This window comes from Pseudopodoces humilis, chromosome 2 (genome assembly GCF_049639895.1).
Source record: "Pseudopodoces humilis isolate 2021_Gansu_Grassland_sample_001 chromosome 2, ASM4963989v1, whole genome shotgun sequence".
Lineage (NCBI taxonomy): Eukaryota > Metazoa > Chordata > Aves > Passeriformes > Paridae > Pseudopodoces > Pseudopodoces humilis.
Window position 1 is genome coordinate 114,817,888 of NC_142201.1, and position 24,595 is coordinate 114,842,482.

Below are 24,595 nucleotides of genomic sequence, written 5' to 3' on the forward strand. Positions count from 1 at the left end.
TTTGATGTATTGAACATGAACCAAATCTAAATGATTAGATAAACACCAAGAATTCATATGATGTCCTACTTAGAACTTTCTCTGGTACACATATTCAAGAAGTTCAATGAAGTTTCATCTGGAAGTATGAGGAGCTAAAGACAAGACTTGGTTTTCAAACTGCTATGTTGTGGAGGCCAAAGAACCGGCCAACCCGGAGAGCCCGGCTCTCGCTTGGAAGGATTCTCCCTAGGCAAGGCACTTTTGTCTCAGAGAGAGAAAAGTGTCACTCCCAGAGGTCTTTGAGTTAGTTGTTAAACTCTTGCACCCCATTGGTGTTCTCCCCTGCCACTCCACCCTGCTACATGTATCCCAGTTTCCCCCGCCCCTCTCCTTCCCTATAAATACCCCAGGTTTTTTTTCCCCTGTTCGAGGAGCTGCTGTCACTGGCTCCCTTCACTGAGGGCCCTGCTATAATAAAGGCTGTTTCTCAGTGGAATGCCATACAGCTCTCTAGTCACCCTCTCTGCGTCGCCTGCACGCTGCCGCTGAGCTGAGACCACTCGCCGGGCAGAGGACGTGCCTGTGCCCCTGGGCAGTCCTTTTCAGGACGGCTTCTTCAGGGTAGTCGCGGCACCCCTGTCATTGACAGTGCCACGGCACTGTTTCTTTTTCTAGACTATTTACAAGACTACTAGATAAGGAATAATCATCTTCTCCAAAGAGGTTTTGATTTTTTACTCATGTAAGAGGTGTCTCTGTGCAGTTTCATAGGGAACTGAACAAGCAGGAGACAGACATTTTACATTTGGTCTTGTTCGTAAAATGAAGCTTGGAGAAGGATGTGAACTGTCTGTCACGCACGTGCCCATCATGTATACATGTGCTATTGCAAGTACAAAGTCTGAGCAAAGCATTTCTTCAGACAATGCAAATATGTTTTTTATTTCTTTCATGTATTTGTGTCAACAAAAAAACGTTCGTAACTACTTCCTTCCACTTAAAACCAGTTTCAGTGCTAAATACAGGTAGTATCCATCCTTTTAGAAGGCACCATACAAGAGCTTCAGAAATGCAACATTTTTATCTCCATCCTTCTAGTGATTAGAGACTTTCAGCCTTCTTTTTATAGCTGTCTAGGATGCTGGTCAAGTTTGACAATAGATCTTCAGACATGAATTCTTCATAGTCTCTGTGAATTTTCACATTCTGTTCATCAAGGTATTTCTAGAAAAGAGGTACAGAAAACTTTATTAGCTCTATCATGTATTATCATGTATTTATTAGCTCTGTCAGTATTGTACTGATTCTGCTAAAGCATTTTAAGCAGTCATTGCAGAGGTTAACTGATTTCAGTTAAACACTTTCATGGACTCAGTGCAGCAGCTAAATAACTGATACTTCCTTAGAAAGAGTAAGTTCTAATTTCCAAGTGTTTAACTGCAAATGTCTCTAGAGAGATTTAATTCTGGATATCAAATTTTAGCTTACCACTATAGATGCTATATGAGTAGCAACTGTTTCTATAAGATGATTCAAGTTAGCACCAATTTTTCTCTTCTCTTCTGTTGTTGTTTGCAGAACAACTTGATATCTAAAAGGGAAAGATACTCAGAAGGTTGTGTCCTAAATTAAAGAATTCCTAACATTTAAAACAAACACTTCAAGTCTGATTTATCATCATATTTAGCCATACTTTTTTCTATTAGTATTAATTTGGACCAAGTTAGAATATAGTAATACTCAATTAAAAAAAAAAAAAAGCCTGTATTTTGCTAACTGAGAAGAAACAATGTACCTTAAAGTCCGAATACTCTTTCCAGACTTCGAGGTATAAAATGTAAGTTTGGGAACTAATTTCTTTGCTACAACCATATATATATATAATTACATGGAAAACAGGAGTTTTGATACAGCAGACAAATATTCTAGCAAAATAGTGTTGAGGAGAAACACTTTTCAGTTGTTAACTTGTGAAATTGATACACTGACATGGATACATGCTGAAACAACTTTATGTTACATTCAAGAGAATATCTTTATCCTTAAAAAACAAACCAAACAAGGCAAACATGGAAGTTAGGAGTCTTACTGTCGTTGGAGATCATGCAATTCATTTGTGGCTTCACTGAGACCGTCATAGACACCACTCTCAAGTAACTGTTTATGCTTTTCTAATGATTCCCGTACATTTGCACATTTTTGCTCTTCCTCTTCTATCTCCTATAGTCATAAGAGGAGAAAAAAATTGCATTGCTCAGGAATAATTTAATTTTTTTTTTCTTGTTTTTATTACCTGATTACATTCTAATGCCTGAATTCAAATCTCACACAAGTAACTTGAATTTCAGAACTGAAAAAAAGGAAACCCAAGGATATCCCTCCCAAACATAAAGTTTCAGCTATTTTCTGTATCATCCCCATCCCATAACAAGCCTAACCATCTCTTTATTCCTTTGACCATATTTAAAGGTCTGTGTTGCAGCTAGTTTCCCCTCACAGTTAAACTCCAAATGTGTTGCTTAGATAGTCTATATAGCTTAGAAATGGCACATCGTGAGCAACTCTTTCTAGGTTAAAAAAATATAACCACATTTGAGTGCGAAAACAGCTTTTCCTTTTTGTCCGAGAGTGCAATTCCAAGCAATCGTCTCTTCAAGGAGAATGACACTGTTGATGCTACACACAAAACCAAACAAAATTCTGTCATCAACTCGACATGCAATTCTGGTAGATTACTGAACCATCATCCTTAAAAAATAACTTTAATACTTAAGACTTACAAACAGCATTTTAAAAATCACAAGAGGAATTACATGACTGTCTTATTATAAACATCCAATGGCAACTGTATATTTTATGAATTTAACTTTAGAGAAAAGTATGTGCAAGAGCACAGAGCAAAAGCTAAATTTCATGTGGTTTTGAAAAATAGAAACTAAATTAATTGTCCTTAGCCAACTCAGCAGGTATTAGCAGTGAAGCAACCCTGTTTCATGGCTATAGCAAAAGGAGTTAGGATTTACAAGAGCATATCTGGTAAACACTGGCTTAGTTCAAAGAACATTTTTCTGCAGGGCACCTCAGCCCCATCAAAACAGTGTTGTCAGAGAAGTTGGGAGGTACCAAAATAGCCACTCTGTTGTTAACAGAGGGCTGTGTTTTGTTGCTGAACTGCAAGTGGGGAAAAGGATAGGGACTGCTCCTGTGCTGGGAAAGGAAGCTAAAGCAAGCAACAGTTTGAGATCATTAAAACAATTTAACGTACTTTTGGCCAGCCAATGATTTCCTTATTTTCTACAGAGGCTGATTAAACGTGTTTACTAAAAAATGTAAATGTATTTATTATATACAAATTAATTAGACACGGCAGATTCTGGTCAGATGATTGCTGCTGCTGCTTTTATTAATGGATGCAGTAATTTAAGATTTGCAGGATCTGCTACAGTATGATGCCAGATTCTCTTACAAGTGAGTGAAAACTGATTCAGTTAAGGTAGCAGTCAAATAACTTTTCTGAAAAGAATGAAAAAATCCTGTAAGAGGAAGGGAAGAAGGCAAAGGCAGAAGCCCAAACAAAAATGCAACCCCCAAAACTTATCTATAAACACAAAGGTTAAGGATAAGGGTATGATTAAGGATGACTTGTCATCAAGCTGTAAGAAGTTCTACCTTAAGCTTCTGCTGGTAAAGATCATCTAGCTTTTCAGCTTCTTCTGTCAGCATTTTCACACTGCGTTTCTTGTCCGCTAGCTCTATATTCACCTGGGATGAAAATGTAACCGAGGAAATATGGTTCAGAAAGAATTCCAACGTACAAATAGATGCCATCACAAACTACACCTGCTAGCTCCCAAAAAACAAAATAGGCTAGGCTGGGATACCAGCAAACCAAGTATTGCTAAAAATCTTCCTGATGACAATTTGTCAGTGATGGTAAGCCACACAATTGACTGGAATGGGCAACTTATTAAAAACAAATATTTCCAATATTTATGGTCAAATATATGTAACCTTGATAAAATTTAATTCAGGGAATAGGCAATATTGCAACCAATGAAGTCCCCAATTCCTAGAAAAACTTTTAGGTTCCATCACAATTAAATTTTCTCACAGCTTCTCCCCCTCTACTTGTCCTCAGAAAAACCCCAACCAATTCAAGAATCCAACCCACCACACCACACTTCACCCATGCAAAAGGCTGAATGAAAGCAGCAGATAAGGTTTTAGGGCTGGTATTTTAGTCCTAATCTTCATTAGCCAACACACCTGTTCCAAAGTATCTTCCAAAGTCATTTTCCGTTGAGTAGCTTTAATGATTTCTTCCTCAGTCTCGTTGATGATCTCCATGAGGGGAACCTGTAATACACATACAAGAAGATCTGACAAATGCAATTTGCTTATTTGAACCAAGATGCACCCCAGTACATCTTTTCTTTCTATTTTTTTTAGGCTACTGCATTCTCCCAACCCAAACATCTTTCATATACAACATCATTATAGTGACTCATCACACAAACTTCTCAACAATATTTCATTGTGAGACAGAGACCTTTCCAGCATTTCCAAAGAAACACATCTTTTTTGTGAGTGGTAACTAAAGCCTTCAGTGTTGACTCTGCTTACCTTGATCTGAGTTCCGTATTTGAGTAGGCAATTTGGTCCTTCGTCAGGATTAAACTGAATCTCGAAGTCGTGGCCTTTGGAATTCTTAGCACTTACTGGAATTAATTTCAACTTTCGAGCCAGTTTATGATACTCTGCCAGTTGCTTATCAATCTGCTCAGAGGAGACAAGGGCAGAAATCATAGAAGAGATACAAGTGGAAGGCTTTGCGAGAAGCATTCGTACAGTACTTTAAGAAGCACACATATAATATAGCCAGGTTTCTCAGGGTATGTGGCTGACACTGAACAGCTTCACCTGTGGTTTTCCAGATTCATCTGCCATAATTTTTCCTGCCTCAAGTTTTTGAGAATTACCTGACAGGGAACTAAAAACTTGCTGGAAAATAACACTAAACCAATAATCAGTCATCAGGTCAATATGCCTTCTCTCATTAGTCTTGACAGGAAATGCCACACAGCCACACATCCTTATAACTAACTTGAGCATGCCTCTAAACTAAGCTTATTAAATGCTCTAACTTCTAATTAATGAGTGCTATTTATATGCAAACAAAGTACCCAGGTTTTTTTTTCCAGTTTTATGTACTTCATACTTGCACAGGAGGATTTAAGTTAATACAAGTGCTTGATAAAGGGTAACCTTACCAAATATATTTGAAACTTTTTTTCTTTAGTTCTCCAACTGGCAAAGCAGAAGCTTTTAAATCCCATCACCTACAGGACTATATATTTTCATTCTGTTTGAAGGGGTTGAACTTTGCCCTTGAAAGATGTTACAACTTCTACACAAAGAACTAATCAAGCCCTAAATGCATGCAAAGCTATTGATTCAAATAATAGTTTTGCCTTGCTTTCTTGCTATGAAATATTGACATTAGTCTGAAATTTCTTGTGTTATCAAAGCAACGGCATGCTAATGTTATCAAAGCTCTTATCACTGCTATAGCAGTGAGAGCTGACAGTGATTCATATTCTAGCTACATCTCTTCTGGAGAAAAAAGAAAAATACACTTCCATTAAGTGCAAAACAGAAAAAAGGGGGGAAAAAAAGAGAAACACCTTGCAGCGATCTTGTAAACAGAGGCCATTCTTGTCAGTTTTGTCTGGTTAGATACACATATGGTGGTGTTAGATTATGTAGGAAATAAACTATCAAGACTCCAATTTGAAGCTTATATGATGACAACTGACAGCCACCTCTGAGTGTAGTGTGGTTTTCACATACCGCCTCTTTATTCCTAGCATATTTTAGCTCTTCATTCCACAGCAGATGTTCTTCTGCTTCCAGTTCCTTGGTCAGCTTGTTAATGGTTTGCTGCAGCTCATTTCTCTCGTGATTTACTCTCTCAATGTCCACAGCTGAGTACTTTTGGTTATCTAAGACATGCCGGAGCCGGGCATTCTCCTGCTTCATTGCTTCTACCTCCATTTCTAAGCTCACAAAACATTTGTGAAATGGACATGAAAGAACTATTAGACAAAAAGTATCTTTATTAGCAATCCATTCTAGAAAGCTTATTTGTAGCATCATCCTACTCCAAGGATCAACCTCTGTCCTCAAGCTAAGAGCTACAACTTGAAGACTATTTCTAGCTACACTGTCCTGACTGTGATCAAGGCCTCCTTACCTGCTGTCTCAACTTCACTGTTAACACTTTCCAGCTTTTGATCAAGGACAGCTACATGAGATTCCAGACTAGCCAAATAAGCCTGGTATTTCTGGACGTCTCCTTCAAGAGATGTTTTCACTTTTCGTAGCGTTACTCTACGATCCTAGGAAATGGATGAGAAGAACAACCACTCCTAGATGAATATAAAATAATGACTTCATGTTCCAGACAAGACAGTAGAATAATTGGTCAATATCAATAGCACAAATATAAAACTAAAGAACTTTAACAATTTTTTAGCCCCGTGAGAGCTGAGTCAAGTCAAGCACCTTTAAAATAACAGCTAAGAAGCCTGAAAAGATTCTTGCATTGCAGCATTAGGTCTCTCATTTGCATCAGACACTGCACTTAGAAAATTCTTACTACAGTAGTTCACAACTAAACTCTAATAATATATGGAAGGCAGATAAAACTAGGGCATGGAAAGCCAGGAATAAACCCAGCACATTTTGCACAGCAAGAGTTTTAATTTGCCACCTGCACAGGCACTAACCCATGTTTAAGCTCGTGATGCATTAAAAGCAGAATCCAGCTTTTCAAGCAAAATATTTTCCATAAAATATATTGTTACCACTGAATCCCACGCCTCATACCAACACATTTGGAAAAAATAATCTTGAAATTTATATTAAAAAAAAGAGGTTCAAGTATTTTATTAATATTTCAGTCAATACAAGACCTTATTATCTGGAAACATCTGCACATTATCAAACAAATAGTCACTGAACACTCCACAGAAAAAGCCTTGTTCTACAATGGTATAAAGTCTGTAAAAACCTAGGCTAATTAAAAACTTAAAGCACTGAAAATAGTTTTCCATTTGTTATGTATTGTAAGTATCTTCATTCAGAAATGGTCAATAATATAAAGTTCAACTCCACCATAAAAAGAGAGACACAATTTACTAACTGGCTCGCTTTCCTTCTCTTTTTCTAGTCTTGCAATCTCTTCTTGAAGTCTTTTGTTCTCAGCTTCTAAACTTTCCATCCGGGCTTGATCTATATTAAATAAATCCTCTGTAAGAGAGAAGAGAAAGTGGGGTTACAAATTAATCTCACTAATATCACCACCTATTTTGAGTATCTGAACTTAAGCTTCAGCACAGTAAGCACCCATTATCCGCACAATTATTTTACACTGAAGAAGTAACTACAAAAACCCAAGAACTTATCAGAAAAACCCTTCCTTCAAATGCAACTAGGCAAAAACCCCAAAACAAACAAGAAGAGAAATGGGTTTCTCAGTCTTCATGACGAAAAGATTTCAAAGTCACTCCCAAGGGGTAAGAGTTTCCAAACTCTCCTACAGCCCAAACCACAAGAGAGCATACAAGTCAGACTACCTTGTGAAGTTAGAACAGATCAAACTTATTTAACAACCTCTTTCTTATCCACATACTTCCTTGCTTCTTGAGACATCTTTTCCCTTACTTCACTTGGCTTTGCCAAAGAATGGGATGATTATTTTTTCCTAATATCCAGTAACAGCGTGGTAGCTTGTTTCCTCTCCAACTGATGGCTCCACTTTGCAAACAAAGGGCCCTTAGTCTGGCCTTTCATAGGAAATCAAAGAAAGTAAAAAACACTTTTCTTCCCTCTTCTCACATTCTGTTTGTATTTTTGTAGGTGGTGAGTGAGTAAAAAAAACCTAATAATTTTCCACCACCTGAAGACAAACACAGGTACATGCTGAATCATATACAAGAACCCTCACAACAGAGTTTGAAACTTGCAGACTGTTTTCAGAGCTTTCAAAAGATGAACTTTCTTACTGATCAGGTGTGCATCCTCTGATAATCCTCCTTTTTCTTGATTTTTAATTGTTAGCTTTGCCATAAACAAGACATAAATGTGACATGAACAAGAGTCATCTGCATAGATGGGAGTTTGCATCTGAAGAATTGTTACTCTGGTTTTCTGTGACAAACCATTAAAAAAACAGGTGACACAGCTACAGCTGATAGCAGATCATGACCTATCCATCTGTACTGGTAAAAAATATATAAAAAAGAGAGCATTAAAAGTTGAAGTAACCAAAAAGTACTTAGGAATTCGAGATTCCCTTAGATCACTTCCACTTGTAAACCAAACAAACTGATGTTAGGAGAAAAACCAGTAACACAACTGAATACTTAATTAAAACTCAAAAACTTACTTAATTTTGACTGCACTTCAGCATCCAACTCTTCAAAGGTATCTCTCCCTTGCATGAAAAGATCATAGCACTTCACACAGTAGTCCATGAAAAGCTGAAAACAATTTAAAAATCTTTCATTTCAACAATTCCAAGGCCTGTAAAATATCTGGGTAGTCTAAAGCTACTCAGTCACTGGAATTAAGCAGACACCGAAATATCTTTCAATGCTTTGATTGTACTTTTGTAAAATTAAACATTTTTCTTTCCTTTGAGCAAAGAATGTCAACAGATTATATTCAGACAGAAGGAGGCACCTATAATTCACCGTATGAAAGGTCTAGAAATTCTGTATATTTCTGTAATATTTAACAAGGATTGAAGGTACCATATTTAAGACTTTTTCATCTTGACGGATATGATTCTCTCAGGCTAGTTTATGGAAACTGGAGGTCTGTTTAACAGATCTCTTCAGTAAATATGACCATTAAAATTCAGATCTGCAGATGTCAAAGAACTAGTCTAGAATTAACGAAAGCTTACCCAAAAAGAATCTGCTAGACACTGTTACAGATGTTTCAGAAGCAATTACACCAATATTGTGAATTCTGTATCAACATATATGCATAAGTGTCAGTGTTGAAGAACATTTTGAATTTAAAAACATTTTTACTTGCCAACCGTCAGGTTGTAACCTTAGTCCAAAATTATGATTTAACTTGATTTTTGCAATTTTCTAATTAAATGTTTTAGCTTATAATGTGACCCCTTCCAAACACCTGTTGTGTGTTAACACTGCGTTAAATCTGAGTAGTACTAAAAATCAATGATATATTAAAAAGAAACCAAGCTGCTGGATTTTTAAGACCCTGAATTACATTGCCACCCTATTTTGTGGCTCAGAAATAAAACTTTATAATCAATTTTTACATAGTAAACTGACTAGATACTGGCAGGAGCCACTATATTTAGAATTAAGTCACTGTCTTTACACTGCACTGCTGTGAACTTCAGAAGTCTCGAGTGCTACAGCAAAACATACCAGAAACTCTATTAAAACAATAAGCAGCATGATTTCCTTCCTCCACAAAGGAGAACTGAAACAGTAGGTGCTTGGAGAATAAGGCATTTCTGTTTAATACCCAGTCTTCACCAACAGACTGGCCATGATGCCTGCTCAGGAAATAGATGATCAGGCTTTTTATATAATGCTACTCTACTTCCTAGAAAGTGTTGTGAATAAAAAAGGGAACAGAATCTCTAAGTACATGACACAGCAACCTAAACTGCATTTAAATTGTGTTGCTACAGCACATGGCAAAATTCAGTTGAGCAATTCTGATTCTAATTCCCTTTTTATGGTACCTTATGATGTACAATTCCATCATCCGTCTCTCCTCCCCAGGCCTGTCCATCATCATACGATGGTGGGTTTTCCCTGAACGCATTGTACAGCTGAAAAGCAGAGGTGCACACACAAAGAGCAAACGTGGAGACATCCATTCGTTTTCATACTGGTTTCATAAGAAGCAAAGTAACACTGGATTAGGATTTCAGCAAGCAGGTTGGAATGAGCCTGTGTTGAGTTGACTAAACATGCAGGTAAAGAGGCATGAACTGGACAGTCAACACTGCCAAATTGTCTTGTGTCTTCTCAGCAAAAAAGGACAAGGATGTTCATGGGTGCTTAGGTCAGCAGTGGTGAACTTCTGTCACAGATTCCAAATTTTGCTCAGACCTGAGCTGGCAGCAACAACAATTACCACAACGAAAAAACTCAAATAAACCCAAAATTAAATCAAAACACCCCACCCAAACACAAAACTTGCCACTCTGTATAAGAATTACAGGACATTTGAATAATTTCAGTTGAAAATTACATCCTTAGATTTCAAATTTAGGAGAGAATGGTAGATGTCACAACATTTGCACTGAAGATAGATGTTCTATTCAATGATTGTACCCATTAACTTCTCATGTTTAATGTATGCATAAGTCAGTATTTCCCCACCTTTTTTTTATACTTTAGTTTATCCAGTGCATGCATTTAAAGAAAAAAAATATCACAGTATAACATGAAAAGCTCACTTTAAAAGTTACTAAAACATAAGGCTGAGGGTCAGCTCCCAGATTACAGCTAAGAACACCCAACTTTTTCTTTACCTATATGTTAAAGAGATTTGTTTAACGTTACCTTGACACAATCAATTAACCAAACCAAAGCTGCCACAATCTGAGGCCAGGTGTGTGGTGCACCCACGGTACGCATGGAGCTTTTTGACAGAGCAAAGGGGTACCTATAAGGCCAAAGAAGATACATTTTTAATAGCTGTGGCAGACACTGACCAAAACAAACCAGCATATTTGGAAAATAAAGCAGCACATTTTTATATGTGGATGAAAGCACAGAAGGAAGAGCAAACTCAATTGCACTTTATACTGTACTTCAAAGGAAATTAAGTTCTTACAGCACTATTTTATTCAATTATTGTGGGTTTCTCATTTTGTGATTCATAGAATATCTTGATTTGAAAAAGATCGCTAAGGATCAACAAACCCAACTCCCTGCTCCTCATCGGACTGCCTACAACTAAACCGTATGATCAAGAGTGTCATCCAGATGCTCCCAAAAGACAACCTCAAGTGAGTTGTCAGAATTAATAATTTTATCCAAAATGACACTCTTGGTGCAGCAGAGTGTAATCCTTTTCAACACTAGGTCAGCAGTTTCAAATGTTACAGATTAAAACAAAATTTTATTAAAATGCCGAGAAGTGAAAAAAACAGATTTACACCTACATTTAAGGAGCCCTGGCACTTTCACACCATCACGGGTTCAAATCTACAAGAGTAAAATAGACTTTTTTTTTTTTTAATGAGATTGAAAATTCACAATTAACAATAGGCAGAGGGTTTTCTTTCTGGGAAAGTGTTGGGGCATTAATAATTTCAAACACTGAACAAATTCAGCAATAAACCACTCAGCTACTTAGCGTTTTATCACCTCAACAGTCATCTTTGTTATTTCCACATTCTGCTTTCAAAGCAGAATAAGTGTAATTACAGGGAAACATATTTTAAACTAAATTGACTTGATCCAAAAATTCTGGAAATTTTAGTTGTTAGATTCTAACAGAATGAACAGAAAGGTTTGTCAAGAAGAATTCTGTCCTATCTTTCAAATTTTTATACAAATAATCAATTAAATTTAATGTTACAAAGCAAGATTCCAAGAGCTTATAGCTCTGCAGGTTTAAATATAAAATGTATAGTAGACTCTGAAAATCAGCAAGTAAATCTAGAGCTAAACAAAAGTGAAACAAAACTGTCACAACATTGTACTTTTAGAGTCTCATCTGAATTAAAAAACCTATCCATTCTCCCCAGGTATCAATGCGAAATTCTTAGCTTTTAAATTTCTAGCCATAACATATCTATTCAGCCCAGGAGAATAACAATAATCATCTTACCCAAGGTCTTTAAAAACTTTGGGAATTTCCTCCTCAAATTTTGAGTCAGGCAGTTCATAAGAAGGGCAGAGGAATCTATAGATAAAGGTGAAGATCTTTAAAAAGTCCTTAACTGATGGAGATTGTAGAGATTTCATGGAAACGTTGTGCCCATAAGCATTCTCAAGGAGGAACTGTGCAAAAGAAACACAGAATACCAGTCACTAAATAAAGCTTAAGAGTTGAAACCAAGAGAAAGGACCCTTCTGATGAATACGTTGTACACCTCATAACATAAGTGCAGAAGGAGTTAATATGTTACCTCATAAAGCTTCTTGATACATTGTTGGATGAATGTTTTGTCATGAAGGGGCCTGGGATCCTTTATCTTTTCTGTCCCAAACACACCGTGCTGGCTGCTGCGGGACCCTCCAGCCCCACTCGCTCTAAGGACAGACAGTAAACACAGGTCTTGTGACAATACATAGAAAGAACAACACTCTTCATGTTTAAGTCACAGCACAAATGCTATGTTGATATTTTCTTTGCATTTGTTATACAAAGTGATACTTGAAGTTTTCTCTTCATTTAAAGTGATTGGATAAACATCATTGATGTGGAAGCCACAATGCCACGTGTGCAACAAAGGGATTACTGCATCCTAGATGAATAATGTCATCATTTTATTGAAAGAAATAAACTCTTAGAGAGCAGAAAACAAACCCAAAGATGAAGAAATCATGTTGGTGACTGTGAATAAAGACCAAAATATTTAAGGACTATTTAATAGGAATAGACCCCTGCAGCATTGGGGGTCCTATGAAAGAAGATACCCACAACACAGAAAGTCATGAGCTAAGCAGAAAGATTTTAGATTTTTGGAAGGTTAGTACCTCAGAGAGAAGAAATTAATGCAGAGTATATTTTAGATGTCATTCTTCCTTAAACAAAAAAAAAATGTAATGAGATACTCTTAAGGTCTGCAGTGCACGTCATTCCCAAAAGAAAAAAAAAAAGCTCCCAAAGCAATTCCTGCTCCACAGCATTATTGTTTATTGATCAAGGACTGGAGGAAGGCAGACCTGAAGGTCTGCTTGCCTCGGATCCATTACTCCCTATAACGAAAACCAGTCAAGAAAGAAAAATTCCAAAATTATATAGGACCATTTTTGTTTCAATATACAGTGCAGAGAACAAAACCTATACGTACCTGTTCCCAGAACAGCTGGCTTTTCCTTCTGAAGCTCCAGATGTAGGTTTGCTCATGCTCAGCTTCCCAAGGGTGCTTCTGTCCTTCCTTAGGAATAGAGAGAAGGATTCAAGTGACTGTTTCTACCAATTCCATCTCTTGCTTTTACAAGAACTATACATGCACTCATATATTCCTAAGCACCTTCATCACAGCAACATCTTAGAAAGGTCAGCTCATGCACCCAGCCATCTCCTAAGCAACATGTAACAAAGGGTTACCATTTGAAACATGACACAGGTATACAAAAAGGTTAAAGCAAGTAGTGTTGCAAAACTGGAGCACTTGTGCAAACACCCGTGGCTGTAAGGAGACTTCTCACTGTTTCAGTTTATTTTCTCAGTTGCTACTCCCACACACTATGATAAATCTCTTCAGAATTAGTTTTATATAATTATTTTTAGCAATCTGACAGGCAAGACTTACATCTGAGGTGTTTGAAGACCCATCTTGTTGCTGTCCTCCACTCTCAGTGCCATCATAGATTGTCGGCTGCTGCTTCCAGCAATACTTGAGCTTCGCCTCATTGTGACTGCTGTAAATCCCTCAGTGTTCCAGCAGTGTCAGAAAATACAGGGTCTAAGGGTATTTTGTGTTCTAAATGCCACAATGATTTCCCAAAAGCTCAGAATAAAGAAGTAGACCTGTACATTGGATCAAAAAAAAGATTGATTATGTTAGACTCCAGAAATATGTAAGAGCAGCCACAGTCTTTTAAATCAACTGTTTTATTGACGAAAGAGTCAGTGGTTACTCCAAACCTACTGTTTTGCCTTTTTTTCTGTTTGGTCACTTCAAACGCCCAGGTTCCAAAAGCAAAAGAGCTTGAGAAATTTTTCAGTTCAGTCCACTGGGATAAAGGCCACACTACCACGAGTTCACAAGTACTGCTTACAGCACTTCAGCCATACATCAGCTCCTGAGCTGCTCAGTCTGAGCCTACCAATTCATTTGCAACTGATCCCCCAGCATCATAGCACAATAACTGGAAAATCTGTTCTGAGGTAATATTATGGCTGTCTTCAGACTGTGCATGCAGATATAAATCAAACTGGCATATTAATACCATTGTCCCCACAGTGGCATTAAGGTGGAATTTGAAGTAAACAGAATTAATTCAGGAAAAAAATGCCAGCTTTCTGTTGGAGTCTGGGATACAAAGTGTGTACCCTTGTTTCTGATACTTAGTTCTAAGATCCAGAAAAACACTGAATTTCATATAACATGAAATTCATGAGCATGTTTTCATGGTGATACATGAAAACAGCTGCTAAAATTAGACAGAAAAAGCTAAAAGTGTAAGTGTAGATTAGAAAGTTTTCTTAAATCACTGGGTGAAAAAGTTAGTTTAGAGAGCAGAAGGCAAGATGGACGATTTAGGGTGTTGTCTCTTGTCCCTTCTTTCTTCTTCATGATCTTCTCCTAGAGGTTTTTGGGTAATAGTAAGTGATTGGACAGAAAATGCCACAGTGTAGCACAGAGGTGAAGGGTCATTGGGTCATTAAGAAAAATAATATACATGTCTATTGTTAATTGGGTAAAAATAGGTATAAAGATAAAAAAACTGCGTAGTTCAGGGCCATTTTGTGCTGTCGGGCACGGGATGAGCCACAAGGCCTTGTTGTACCAGCAGAAGAAAGAAATGTACCAGATTGCAAAGATATAACCTTGTGCAGTCAGTCTGGAGAGACCTGCCAAGTTTTGTGATGACCTTCCAATAAACACGAGAAACAAGATTCTAATGAGCTGGGGAGTTTTCATCAAATCACAAGACCTGAGATAAGCAGAGCTCCCCATGAGGGAGGATCCCAAAAGAATTCAGTCCAAAGGAGGCTGAGAAATCCGGGAAGAGAGAGGAAAATACAGAAGAAATGCAGCAGAATCAGAGAAATAGAAAAAGTAATTTTTAGAGAAAAGTTAGAACCTCTGTAGAGGGCAGAAAGTGTATCTCATTTGTGGGATAGGCTTAAATGACTGAATTATAACTAATAAAAGCCCCCTCCTCTACAAACATTACCAAAACACATTATTAGTATAAACTGTTGCTTCATTTTACTTCCTGTTACACTGCTCACAAACCACAACAGAAGTCTAGCTCTCAAGCTCAATTCATAGGGCAGCATATTCATGAGTTCACTGTGTCTGGGGAAGAAGCTGCATTATTCCATTATTTTAACTGGGACCAACCACAAAAAGATTGAATTTTCACAAACATAGCAAGTGATTAGCTTCTAGTATAACAGAATCAATTAGGCTGGAAAAGACCTGTGAGATCCTCTAGTCCAACTTACGAGCAGTCACCATCTTGTAAGCTAGACCATAGCTCTAAGTGCTACATCCAGCTTTTCCTTAAACACCTCCAGGGACACTGACTCCACCATCATGCCGGGCAGGTGTGGTGATTGCTTAAGCAAGCTCACCCTCATTCACGACAGCAGTCCATTCCAGTGTACAATCGCCTTTTCTGTGGAGCAATTCCTCCAGCTGTCCCACCAAAGCCTGGCAGAGTTTGAGCCCGTGTCCTGTCGCTCGTTGCCTGGGAGAAGAGGCCGACCCTCATCTGGCTACAGCCTCCTCTCAGATGTTTCCAGAATTATGAGGTTGCCCAGAGCCTCCTTTTCACCAGGCTCAACAACCCCAGCTCCCTCAGCCACTTCTCATGGGACTTGTGCTCCAGAGCCTTCCCCAGCTCCGCTGCCCTTCTCTGGACACGCTCCAGCCCCTCAGCGTCCTTCTTGAACTGAGGGGCCCAGAACTGGACACGGCACTGAGGCGCGGCCTCACCAGCGCCGCGTACCAGGATTGTCACTGCCCTGCTCCTGCTGGCCACGCTGCTGCTGCCATTAGCCAGGCCGCTGTAAGAGCAGAGCTGCAGCAGAGATGGAAGAGCAGTTTGCCAGAGCCAGCACGCCAGCAGGATAAAAAAGAGAAGAGCGCAGGAGCGCGGCAGAGCCGGGCGCAGCTCCGCCCTCTCGCCCTGAGAGCGCGTGTAAACCGTACCGAGGGCGACCGGGGCACTCAGCAGCGAGGCCAGCCCGGGACTCACCACCACTACCACCGCCGCCGCACGGACATTTGTCCTGGTGCTTGAGGGTGTTGGTGTTGCTGCCGCTCCCCTCCCGCTCCTCGCCCTGCCCTTACCGCCAGCGCCGCCGCCCGCTCGCAATTTCAAATCCGCCCGCCCGGACGTCCCTCAGAGCGTCCCACGGAACTGCGTCATGGACGGGCCGCGGGCGGAGCAGCGCCCGGAGGAGGGGAGGAGGGAACGGAGGAGAGGAGGAGGGAACGGAGGAGAGGAGGAGGGAACGGAGGAAAAGAGGAGCGAACGGAGGAGAGGAGGAGCGAACGGAGGAGAGGAGGAGGGAACGGAGGAGAGGAGGAGGGAACGGAGGAGAGGAGGAGGGAACGGAGGAGAGGAGGAGGGAACGGAGGAAAAGAGGAGGGAACGGAGGAAAAGAGGAGGGAACGGAGGAGAGGAGGAGCGAACGGAGGAGAGGAGGAGGGAACGGAGGAAAAGAGGAGGGAACGGAGGAGAGGAGGAGCTGAAGCCCCAGAAGTGCTCAGGGACGGGCCATGGCCGTACAGCGACCTGACGGCGCCCGCGGTGAGTGTTTGCCAGGCGCTGCCGGGCCACGGCGAACCCCGGGCTTTTCTCCAGCCGCCGAGAGTTTTCCTGGAGAAAACCCAGCCCCGAGCTCTCGGTCCCTGTGTGCCCTCGGGGATGGGAGTCGGCGCCTGGCCTCAGCCGCGCTGGGGCTGCGGCTGCCCCTGCCCTTGTGCCTATATTGCTGCTCCCGGGTGCCGTCATAGTGATCCATGTCTCTATGTATATGTGTGTGTGTGTGTAGATACAGTGTGTGCATGTGTACATGGTGAGTATGTATGCACATGTGTGTGTTCATATGTGAATATGTATAGCGTATGTGTATATATAGTGTGTGCATATATGTAGTTTATAGTCTATAGTGTGCAGATATATGTAGTCTATATAGCATGTGTGTAACATATGTAGTAAAGATATGTAGTGTAAATGCATATATATGTGGTGTATATAGAGTGTATAGATATACACAGGTATCATATAGTCTTAGACATAATTGGAGTGTCATAGGGCTGTTTTCTGACTTGTTAAAAAGAGCCAGAGTAAGCACATACCGTATAAAAGTATGGAAAGTCATATAAAACTTGGTTACTACAAAAAATGTAGTGGTATGGGGATCAACATAATGGGGAAACCAGCTGAAGTCAGCAGTGTGGCCTGTGTGAGCATGGAAATGTCTGTCAGAAGGGATGTGCTAGTTTATTAAATAGTGATAATTCTGTAAAGTGAATTCTTATAAAAATTCCCACAGGAGGAGGTTGCTCCAGGAAGTGCAGACGGTTGGTGAAGGCTGTGGTTTCAGGGAGCTCATCTTTCGTCCTGAAAAGGGGACTTAGGATGTCGGTGGTACATGGTCTGACAGTGGGATGGCTTGTGGATCATCTCTCTTTCATCAGCCAGTGTGGCTATGAGATCTGTGACTCCTTTGCACACGCTGGTGGTGTCACTCACAGTACTTCTGTCACATCTACTGAAGACTGTTACAGTATTTCTACTTTTGCTGCCACGCCCTCATCAAGCGATGGTCCTCCTTTTGATCCGGGAGATGCCGTAGAAGCAGAAGGTAAAAGAGCAAAAATGAGATACGTGTTTTGGGAGGAGTTCTTGGATATTTCTAAGCCCTATATAGCTGCAGCTTGTGAGGAGCAGCTGTGTCCTGCCCTCAGGTGAGTCTGGCAGAAGTAAAGGCCAACAGCAACAGACAGGAATACCAAGAAGGAGCAAACAGTGACACTGGAGATTCTCTTGCCACTGCTAGGAAGGTATGTTCTCTGTAACATAGTAAATTGCAGTAATCCCTTGATAAATAATATTCTGCTAATATTGTTTTGTATACCTGAGTCTTTTGAGGTAGTGTAGAAGAGCGGGCGCTTTTGAGGATATTCTTGTGCCCCTCATGTGAGTAATGTGCATTCTGTCTCATAAGCAGTGGATTGCTCCTGAGATCTCCTGGCACTGGTTGTGGTCAGGTACACAGCCTGAAACTGTGGTAGCTGTTGAGATTGTGCAGATTAGCGAGTTGGGAAGGACAGTATGAGTTTACTTTAAGTGTTGTTCAGTACTGTTCCATATGGACATGAGAAAATAAGAGTCACTTGCCTAAACCAATAAATGTAATCATAGAGAAATAGTTAATATTTTTCTTTTATTGGTAAGCTGCACTTGGCAGCTGAAACTTTTAGTATGGGCCCAAAGGAGGCATGAGCACAAACTGTGCACTAGGTACCTTCAGATCCTAGTACCATGAATAATTTAGAGCAGCTTTAAGCCTATGTACCTTGTGAATGCCTCCAGTAGTTTAGTTATTTTCAGATCTTTTTGCTTATTTGACTTGTACTCATGATAGTAAAAAGAGATGGAAAATTTTGTCTGCTTTTAAAGAGGTAAGTTGTAATTCAGGTATCTTTGATTTTTTTTTCCCTTTTATTTCATTGTGGAATTATATGTTTTTTTGTTGTTTTTTTGCTAATTCTGCAGAAAGGTGAAAGGAAATGTGTATTCAACCAAGGTGAACTGGATGCTTTGGAATACCATTCAAATGTAAGTTGGAAAAAATGTATATTTTGCAAGTAAAAGCAACTTGACTTTGGGCATGTGCAAAAGTGGAGGGCATGGTTGCAAACAAATTCTGTTTTCGTAGCTTGTTCCACTGGTGCAAAGAAGGAAAGGGAAAGGAAGGTCAATCTCTCCAATCCTTACATGAATTCATGTTTACAAAGTAGATCTTCTATGTAGATACATGTGAAATTGCATCTGAGACATTACAGAGAGCTGGAAGCTGCTATAGATAACTGAACATTATGTTGTGATGAGTTGAATATTAGGAAGTGATCAATTTGATATTGGCAGCATAACCCATTCTGAAGATCAGCTCCTCAGCATTTCAGGACACTGTGCTGAGTTACTCAAAGCTTTTGGGACCTTTGAAGAAAATGTGCTTCAAAGTATCTTATTCTGCAATTGAAAAAAAAAAAAAACAACCAACTTTTCTCTAACGTTTTATATTGTCCTACTAAAGGATCATGCATTAATTGGAATTCAAATCTATGTGCTTATGTCAGTGATGTGCTGGTGAAGATACAGCTGATTAACACTGAAGCATAATAGTGAATCGTAGAAATACAATCTGTAGGTAATGTTTGATGTATTTTACTGCTTTCCCAAATAGTGATGTGAGCCTGAACTGGGAGCTACACTTGCTTTCTTTCCTTTGGCAAAGATGTTAGTCATATTGGGCTTTATTCTTAAATCTGTTCTGCTTGAACTACATTTAGATGATTATGCTTTTTTCCTTTTACATGGCAGCAATCTTGTAGTAAACATTTGCAGCTTGCTGATACAGTGTAGAGGTCCTGTGATTATTTTTGTGAGTAAGCTGTGCATGTGCAAAATCACCATAAAGGAAAAAACTTTGAAGTTCAGCATGAAGTTCAACATGAGTATGAAAACTTCAGGGCAAAAATAAAATCATTCAACAGTAGAAATAAGGAAAGAAATGAAGTCTTGAAGGCTTGTTTAACTTCAAATGATATTTGGTAAATATGTGGAAAAGACAGAGTTTGGAAAAATCTGTGACCCCAGTTAGCCTCTTCTATCATTCACAGATTGGAAAGTAGTATTGGGTTTTTAGTATATTTGTGTTGTTGAAGGTTATAACTCTGCAAGTCAACCCAGATTATTTTGGCATGTATTTGTTTCTATAGAGTCATTGTCAAGAAACCGAAAGAACCCCAATTTTGTTTCTGCAAGTGAATCTATGAATTTTAGCTATTGAATCCGTTTATGAATTTCAGTCAGTGGCAACAGTACAAAATATGCTAAATTCCTTCAGCAGCCATTTGTTAAAACTCCTGCTTCAATAGCTTGATAGACAGGAGACTTTGTCCACTTTGTCCACCTGTGAGTTAACGCGTGCATGTAAGAGGGTGTCGTTTCTAAAGATATATTCATTAATTCTGTTGAAACAGTATGAACTCCTCTTATCACAAACCCAGGTACTAAAAATTTATGACTCTGTACTCTCTGATATCTAGAGGTGGCACTATTAAATTATTAAAAAAAAAAATTCTTCCCCGTCACTAATCTGGGAATTGTAATAAAGCATATTTTGTAAAACCCTCTTGTAGTCTTGAAGATTCTGTAATCAGAAGCATTTGAAACCTTTGATAAAGCCACTCTAACTGACAATGGACAAATGGATAAACACACCTCACTGACAATCAAAAGACATAAAGGCTCCATGATTTGGGTATAAAATGGTGTGGGGGGCAAAGATTTGTTTTTGGATAAGCAGTGTTAAAGTGAGAGGTGTGTCTTTAAAGGCCAGGAAAAGTCAATTCCACCCTCTGCCTCAGGAGATGTGCCCTGTGAGCCCGGGATGAGTTGCCCCACCTGCAGACCCCTGGTGGGGTGGCAGCCCAGGGTGTTGTGATGTGTTTTGTGCCCCTGGGTTTCTCCTTTGCTCTGTCCCTATTAGACCCTGACCTTAAACTCCAGCCTGGCTCTGTTCCATAAAACCCCCACCCTGCCTCTGCTCTGTATTCTCTGTGTCTGGATTTAAGATGAATTTGTTCCTGTGTTGAATAAATGGTTTCCTGACATTAACCAAGCAGAGACCCGTCTCGTTGAGTCCCATGTTGGTCACCAGAATCCATAACCTCCCTGGACTTGATCCTGCAGCTGCAGAATGCAGCAAAACAGGTCTCTAAATTTTGTGAAGGTGCTGAAGTGAATAACAGTGTATATAGGTCCAGGAATTGTGTCATCCTGGACTGACTAACAGGCTATTTGAGAGGTTTGCCACTTAGAAAAGTTACAAAAATCAAATTCTGATACTTTGATTTACTGATTGTACTTCTGTATTACTGTAAAATGCATAAACTGTTGTTTTATGAAGTGAATTGAAATGTGGAAAATGACTTATTTTTAGATCCCAGTATACATTTCAATTAAAAGTATGTTCATGGGCACAGTGACTTGAAATTAAATTAGAATTTTAAATTAAACTTCAGGTAGTTGCTTTGAAATTTGAAATTCAAATGTTTGGTTGAAACAATGATATTCTACGTCTGTTGTCTGAAATGTTTTATTCAGTAGTTTCACATTCTTTCTTTCTCCAGCCTTCTAATTATTGTAACTTTACCAAAAAATGAAAACCAACAACAGAAGTTAGCGTGGTGTCCTGGTATTGGATTTGATCTATGACTGGCTGCTACTTCCATCTGTCAGTTATATCACCCTCAAAAATATTAAAATGCAGAGTGTTTCAGAGATTATGTAAACCAGTGTTAAGATAACACATTTCCTATTAGTCATCTATCATCAAAATATAAAAATGAATCTCAACTATCCACATTTGTAAGAAGAGAAATTAGCATTCTCCTTAATGAAAAGCAAAATTTCTTGCTCTTGTCTATGTTTTCAGAATAGTCCAAAGTTGTCTTCACCCACATCAAAGCCAGTATTTTAGAGAGAGTTATAGACTTCCTTGCTTATTTTATGAAGTGGTTCCTCAATAATCTACTAGCAGTAATTAACTTTCAGTAAGGTCATCAAATCAAGTTCTCTTTCACAAGACTTGGAAATAAAATTGTAGGCATCACAATGTATCAATGCAGCTTCATCCAAATTTGTTTCTTAATTAAAAGAAAATTGCAAATTTAAAAGACAATATGTAAAATTTCCCAAGCTCCCATGAAAATTGACCTTAATTTCATCCTTTTTCTGGCATCTTCAAATATCTAGATTAAAATCTACCTGAAGAGACTTTCATTAAGAAGCTAATACTGGTTACAAATTAAGAGTGCCTCAGAACCAGCAATAATGCGAAGGAAAGCAGCAAAATATTGAGAAATCACTAGAGAGTAAGGAACTTCAGAAATAACAGTAACTATTCGGTGATATAAACTTGAGAATTTAGAACATGCACCACAAACCTGACAGTGTCTTAAATTAATGAGCAAATATATCTATAAAATAACATACTGCCATTTATTCTTAATAGAAGAGGTTAATATTTTACAGGAAAAGATTAGCAGACTTGACCAGAATTTTTGTTGCTAATCACACGAGGTTTAGACCCTCTCTAGTATAATCACAGAGCAAGCAAAACTTCTTTTTTGCCTAAAAAAGTACTTTTTAAGGGCCCTTGCGTGCTATTACAAAGCACAGCTTCCCATAGCCAAAACCTTCACTTCAAATTGTTATTTCGGTGGGTGGTCCATAAGCCCACTAAGCATTACATCATAGAATAAAAATCACCAAAGCAATTTCAGTCATATAAAAATGAGCTTATGTATCAAAAAAACCCAAACCCTAACTGCATTTTTGCTCAGTATCTTCTCAGATATTTGATCAATTAAATCTTTGAGACAGGATAGGTTTGCTTTTTTGTATAAAAAAGCACTGTGTATGGCACCAGGCAAGAACTGCATCCAGACTTATGAAGGAAATTTCCAGCTGTAAAGCCAGTTCTGTTTACCATTTTTTCACTCCATTACTAACAATTTCAATAACCTTAAAGCCTGTTTAGGCATAACAAAATTAACTTTTTGATTTTAGAGACTTAAAGGACATTTCTTTGAATAACATGTCTTAAAAAAGAAATGGTTTTGCTCAAGCAAAGCACAATTAATGTCAGCTAATTTTTAGTATTTTTTACAAAACTGACATGCTGCTAAATAACAAGTTGGAAGAAGTAAACCATTTAAAAGGCAAATCTGATTTACATGTAGGAAAACTGTTTCTTGTTCACTCATCATCAGAATTACTTAAACTGCAAGTCTCTGTTTTTGTGTGAAATGCTACTGAGAAACAAATAACAAAATGAAGGTTGATTCAAAACTATCCCCATTCTTTTTGTTTGCTTTTTACAAATGAAAAGGATGTCAAGCACCCCCAGAATATTGTTCATGAAAACAGACTCCCACTTTCTGTGCATGAATTTCTGGAGAGGATGTCATTTTCCAAAAACTACTCTTTCCACTACTGTCTTCTGCAGGAGACTTTTGGACAATCATTTTTTATGGTATGAAGCAAGAACAGTACAGTAACCTCACTTGAGTGTCACAGGTAATAGTTCAAATTTGAAGAACATTTTATCTGTTCATTTCTGCTTTTGACAGTTGTCTGTTCAACAAACTCAATCAGCTGAGGACAATATGAGCTGTTTGTACACGGATCTAGCAAGACAAGATAAAAGAAGAATATCTTCTGCAAGTTATATTCATTTCTAAAATGAAAGGGGAGAACACCCAGCTGTAATCTTAATCCTTGAGAGAGGTGAGTGAGATAATAGCTGAGTTTTGCAAGACAGAAAAAATAGAAGTAAACTTTACGATTTCTAATGGTTCCACAGCAGACAGTGAGCTCAGCATAAAGGAGGGTGTGATTGAAACTGCCTAATCACCTTGATTTGTTCATCAGCATTTCTTATCATTAGAAGCACCTCTGACTTCTATTGCTTTTGTTTCTCCAAGAAACAGTTCTGCCAGCTGAGTTGAAGCAGGGGCTGTGGCTGTGGAGCTGAGGTCCTCACACGAAGCACCGATGAAAGCGTTGCTGGTCAGCATCACTGCAGGATGCTGGGCTGCTTCCCTGCGCTGACAGGACACTGCTGGCTCCAGATGTGAGCTGGGTCTTGTTATAGATACATATTATATTGTTGGCTTTTTGCAAATATTAAAAAGAATGCTATGTGTATAAGATTGGAAAATTTTGTTGTATTAATATAGTTTCCTTTATTTCTGTTATTGATGAAACTTAGAAATAGTGGAATAATACATATATGTTGGCCTATGGCATAGTATTAAAACAAAAACTACTTTTGTTTGTATAACCCAAAGACAGAAAAAATAGCTAGAGAAGCCCTGCATTTGTAAACTATCTTATCCAGATGAAGACAGCAGTGACCAGAACTCTGGGGGAGGAATTGATTGCATTTCTGTTATCAGGGAATGTACATCTCGATGGCGCCAAGAAGATTGATCTATAGGGAAGGGGACAAGAGAAAACTAAACAAAAGAACACCAAAGATCCTAAGAAGAATATCTGAATATGTATGAGAATTTATGGATACGAAGTAGGGTTCTGTTTTTAAGGGACAATCCTTTGTTAGTAAGGGGTGCTCTCTTGGCTGAATGCAGAGACACCTGGCTGTATCTGTGTACTTTGTTTTTATCTCCAAATTGTCTTTTTATTAAACTTTTAAATTCTATAAGAAAAATATGTGAACCTTGTTTTTCACAGCGGTCAGCTACTGTTAGCGGTGTTACAGTGTTACTTCTCTGTCAAGGAGCATTTCTGTGTATACTGTACAGAGGTGTAAGAGATAGGGGTAGACAATCAAGATACTTTAAATTTTATGTTCTTACAGTTTTTCAAACCCT

General features: G+C 38.8%; 1 protein-coding gene and 1 long non-coding RNA gene across 5 annotated transcripts; one reads left to right on the plus strand and one right to left on the minus strand.

Moving 5' to 3' along the window:
- Window positions 1–1,082: 1,082 nt before the first annotated feature.
- Window positions 1,083–16,435, minus strand: LOC102100037 (kinetochore protein NDC80 homolog). Of its 3 annotated transcripts, XM_088051115.1 has the most exons (18): window positions 16,155–16,215; window positions 15,529–15,644; window positions 13,535–13,752; window positions 13,070–13,156; window positions 12,182–12,305; window positions 11,881–12,053; window positions 10,605–10,707; window positions 9,776–9,865; window positions 8,432–8,525; window positions 7,187–7,293; window positions 6,236–6,380; window positions 5,833–6,038; window positions 4,606–4,758; window positions 4,249–4,338; window positions 3,652–3,744; window positions 2,072–2,202; window positions 1,471–1,573; window positions 1,083–1,206 (listed from the first exon to the last, which is right to left on the minus strand). In XM_088051115.1, the coding sequence occupies exons 3-18, from the start codon at window positions 13,633–13,635 to the stop codon at window positions 1,084–1,086; spliced, it is 1,923 nt and encodes a 640-aa protein (XP_087907241.1). In that variant the 5' UTR covers window positions 13,636–13,752; window positions 15,529–15,644; window positions 16,155–16,215; the 3' UTR covers window position 1,083. The 3 variants fall into 3 exon arrangements, with proteins under 3 accessions (XP_087907241.1, XP_087907238.1, XP_087907239.1); XM_088051112.1 differs by lacking the exons at window positions 15,529–15,644; window positions 16,155–16,215 and adding an exon at window positions 16,250–16,435; XM_088051113.1 differs by lacking the exon at window positions 15,529–15,644 and having other exon boundaries at window positions 16,155–16,256.
- A 183-nt stretch (window positions 16,436–16,618) lies between these two features.
- Window positions 16,619–24,305, plus strand: LOC148184969 (uncharacterized). Of its 2 annotated transcripts, XR_015771827.1 has the most exons (6): window positions 16,619–16,712; window positions 17,461–17,971; window positions 18,687–18,749; window positions 23,092–23,235; window positions 23,333–23,489; window positions 23,687–24,305. It is a non-coding gene; the product is annotated as an uncharacterized LOC148184969 (long non-coding RNA). The 2 variants fall into 2 exon arrangements; XR_015771826.1 differs by lacking the exon at window positions 23,092–23,235.
- Window positions 24,306–24,595: the final 290 nt, after the last annotated feature.

Coding starts and splice junctions, on each gene's coding strand:
- LOC102100037 (XM_088051112.1), bottom strand. CDS start 13,635: ATGAGGCGAAGCTCAAGTATTGCTGGAAGCAGCAGCCGACAATCTATG. Junction 9,866..10,604: donor GGTTAATTGATTGTGTCAAG/GTAACGTTAAAC, acceptor TCTGCTTTTCAG/CTGTACAATGCGTTCAGGGA. Junction 1,207..1,470: donor CTCATATAGCATCTATAGTG/GTAAGCTAAAAT, acceptor CCTCTTTTCTAG/AAATACCTTGATGAACAGAA.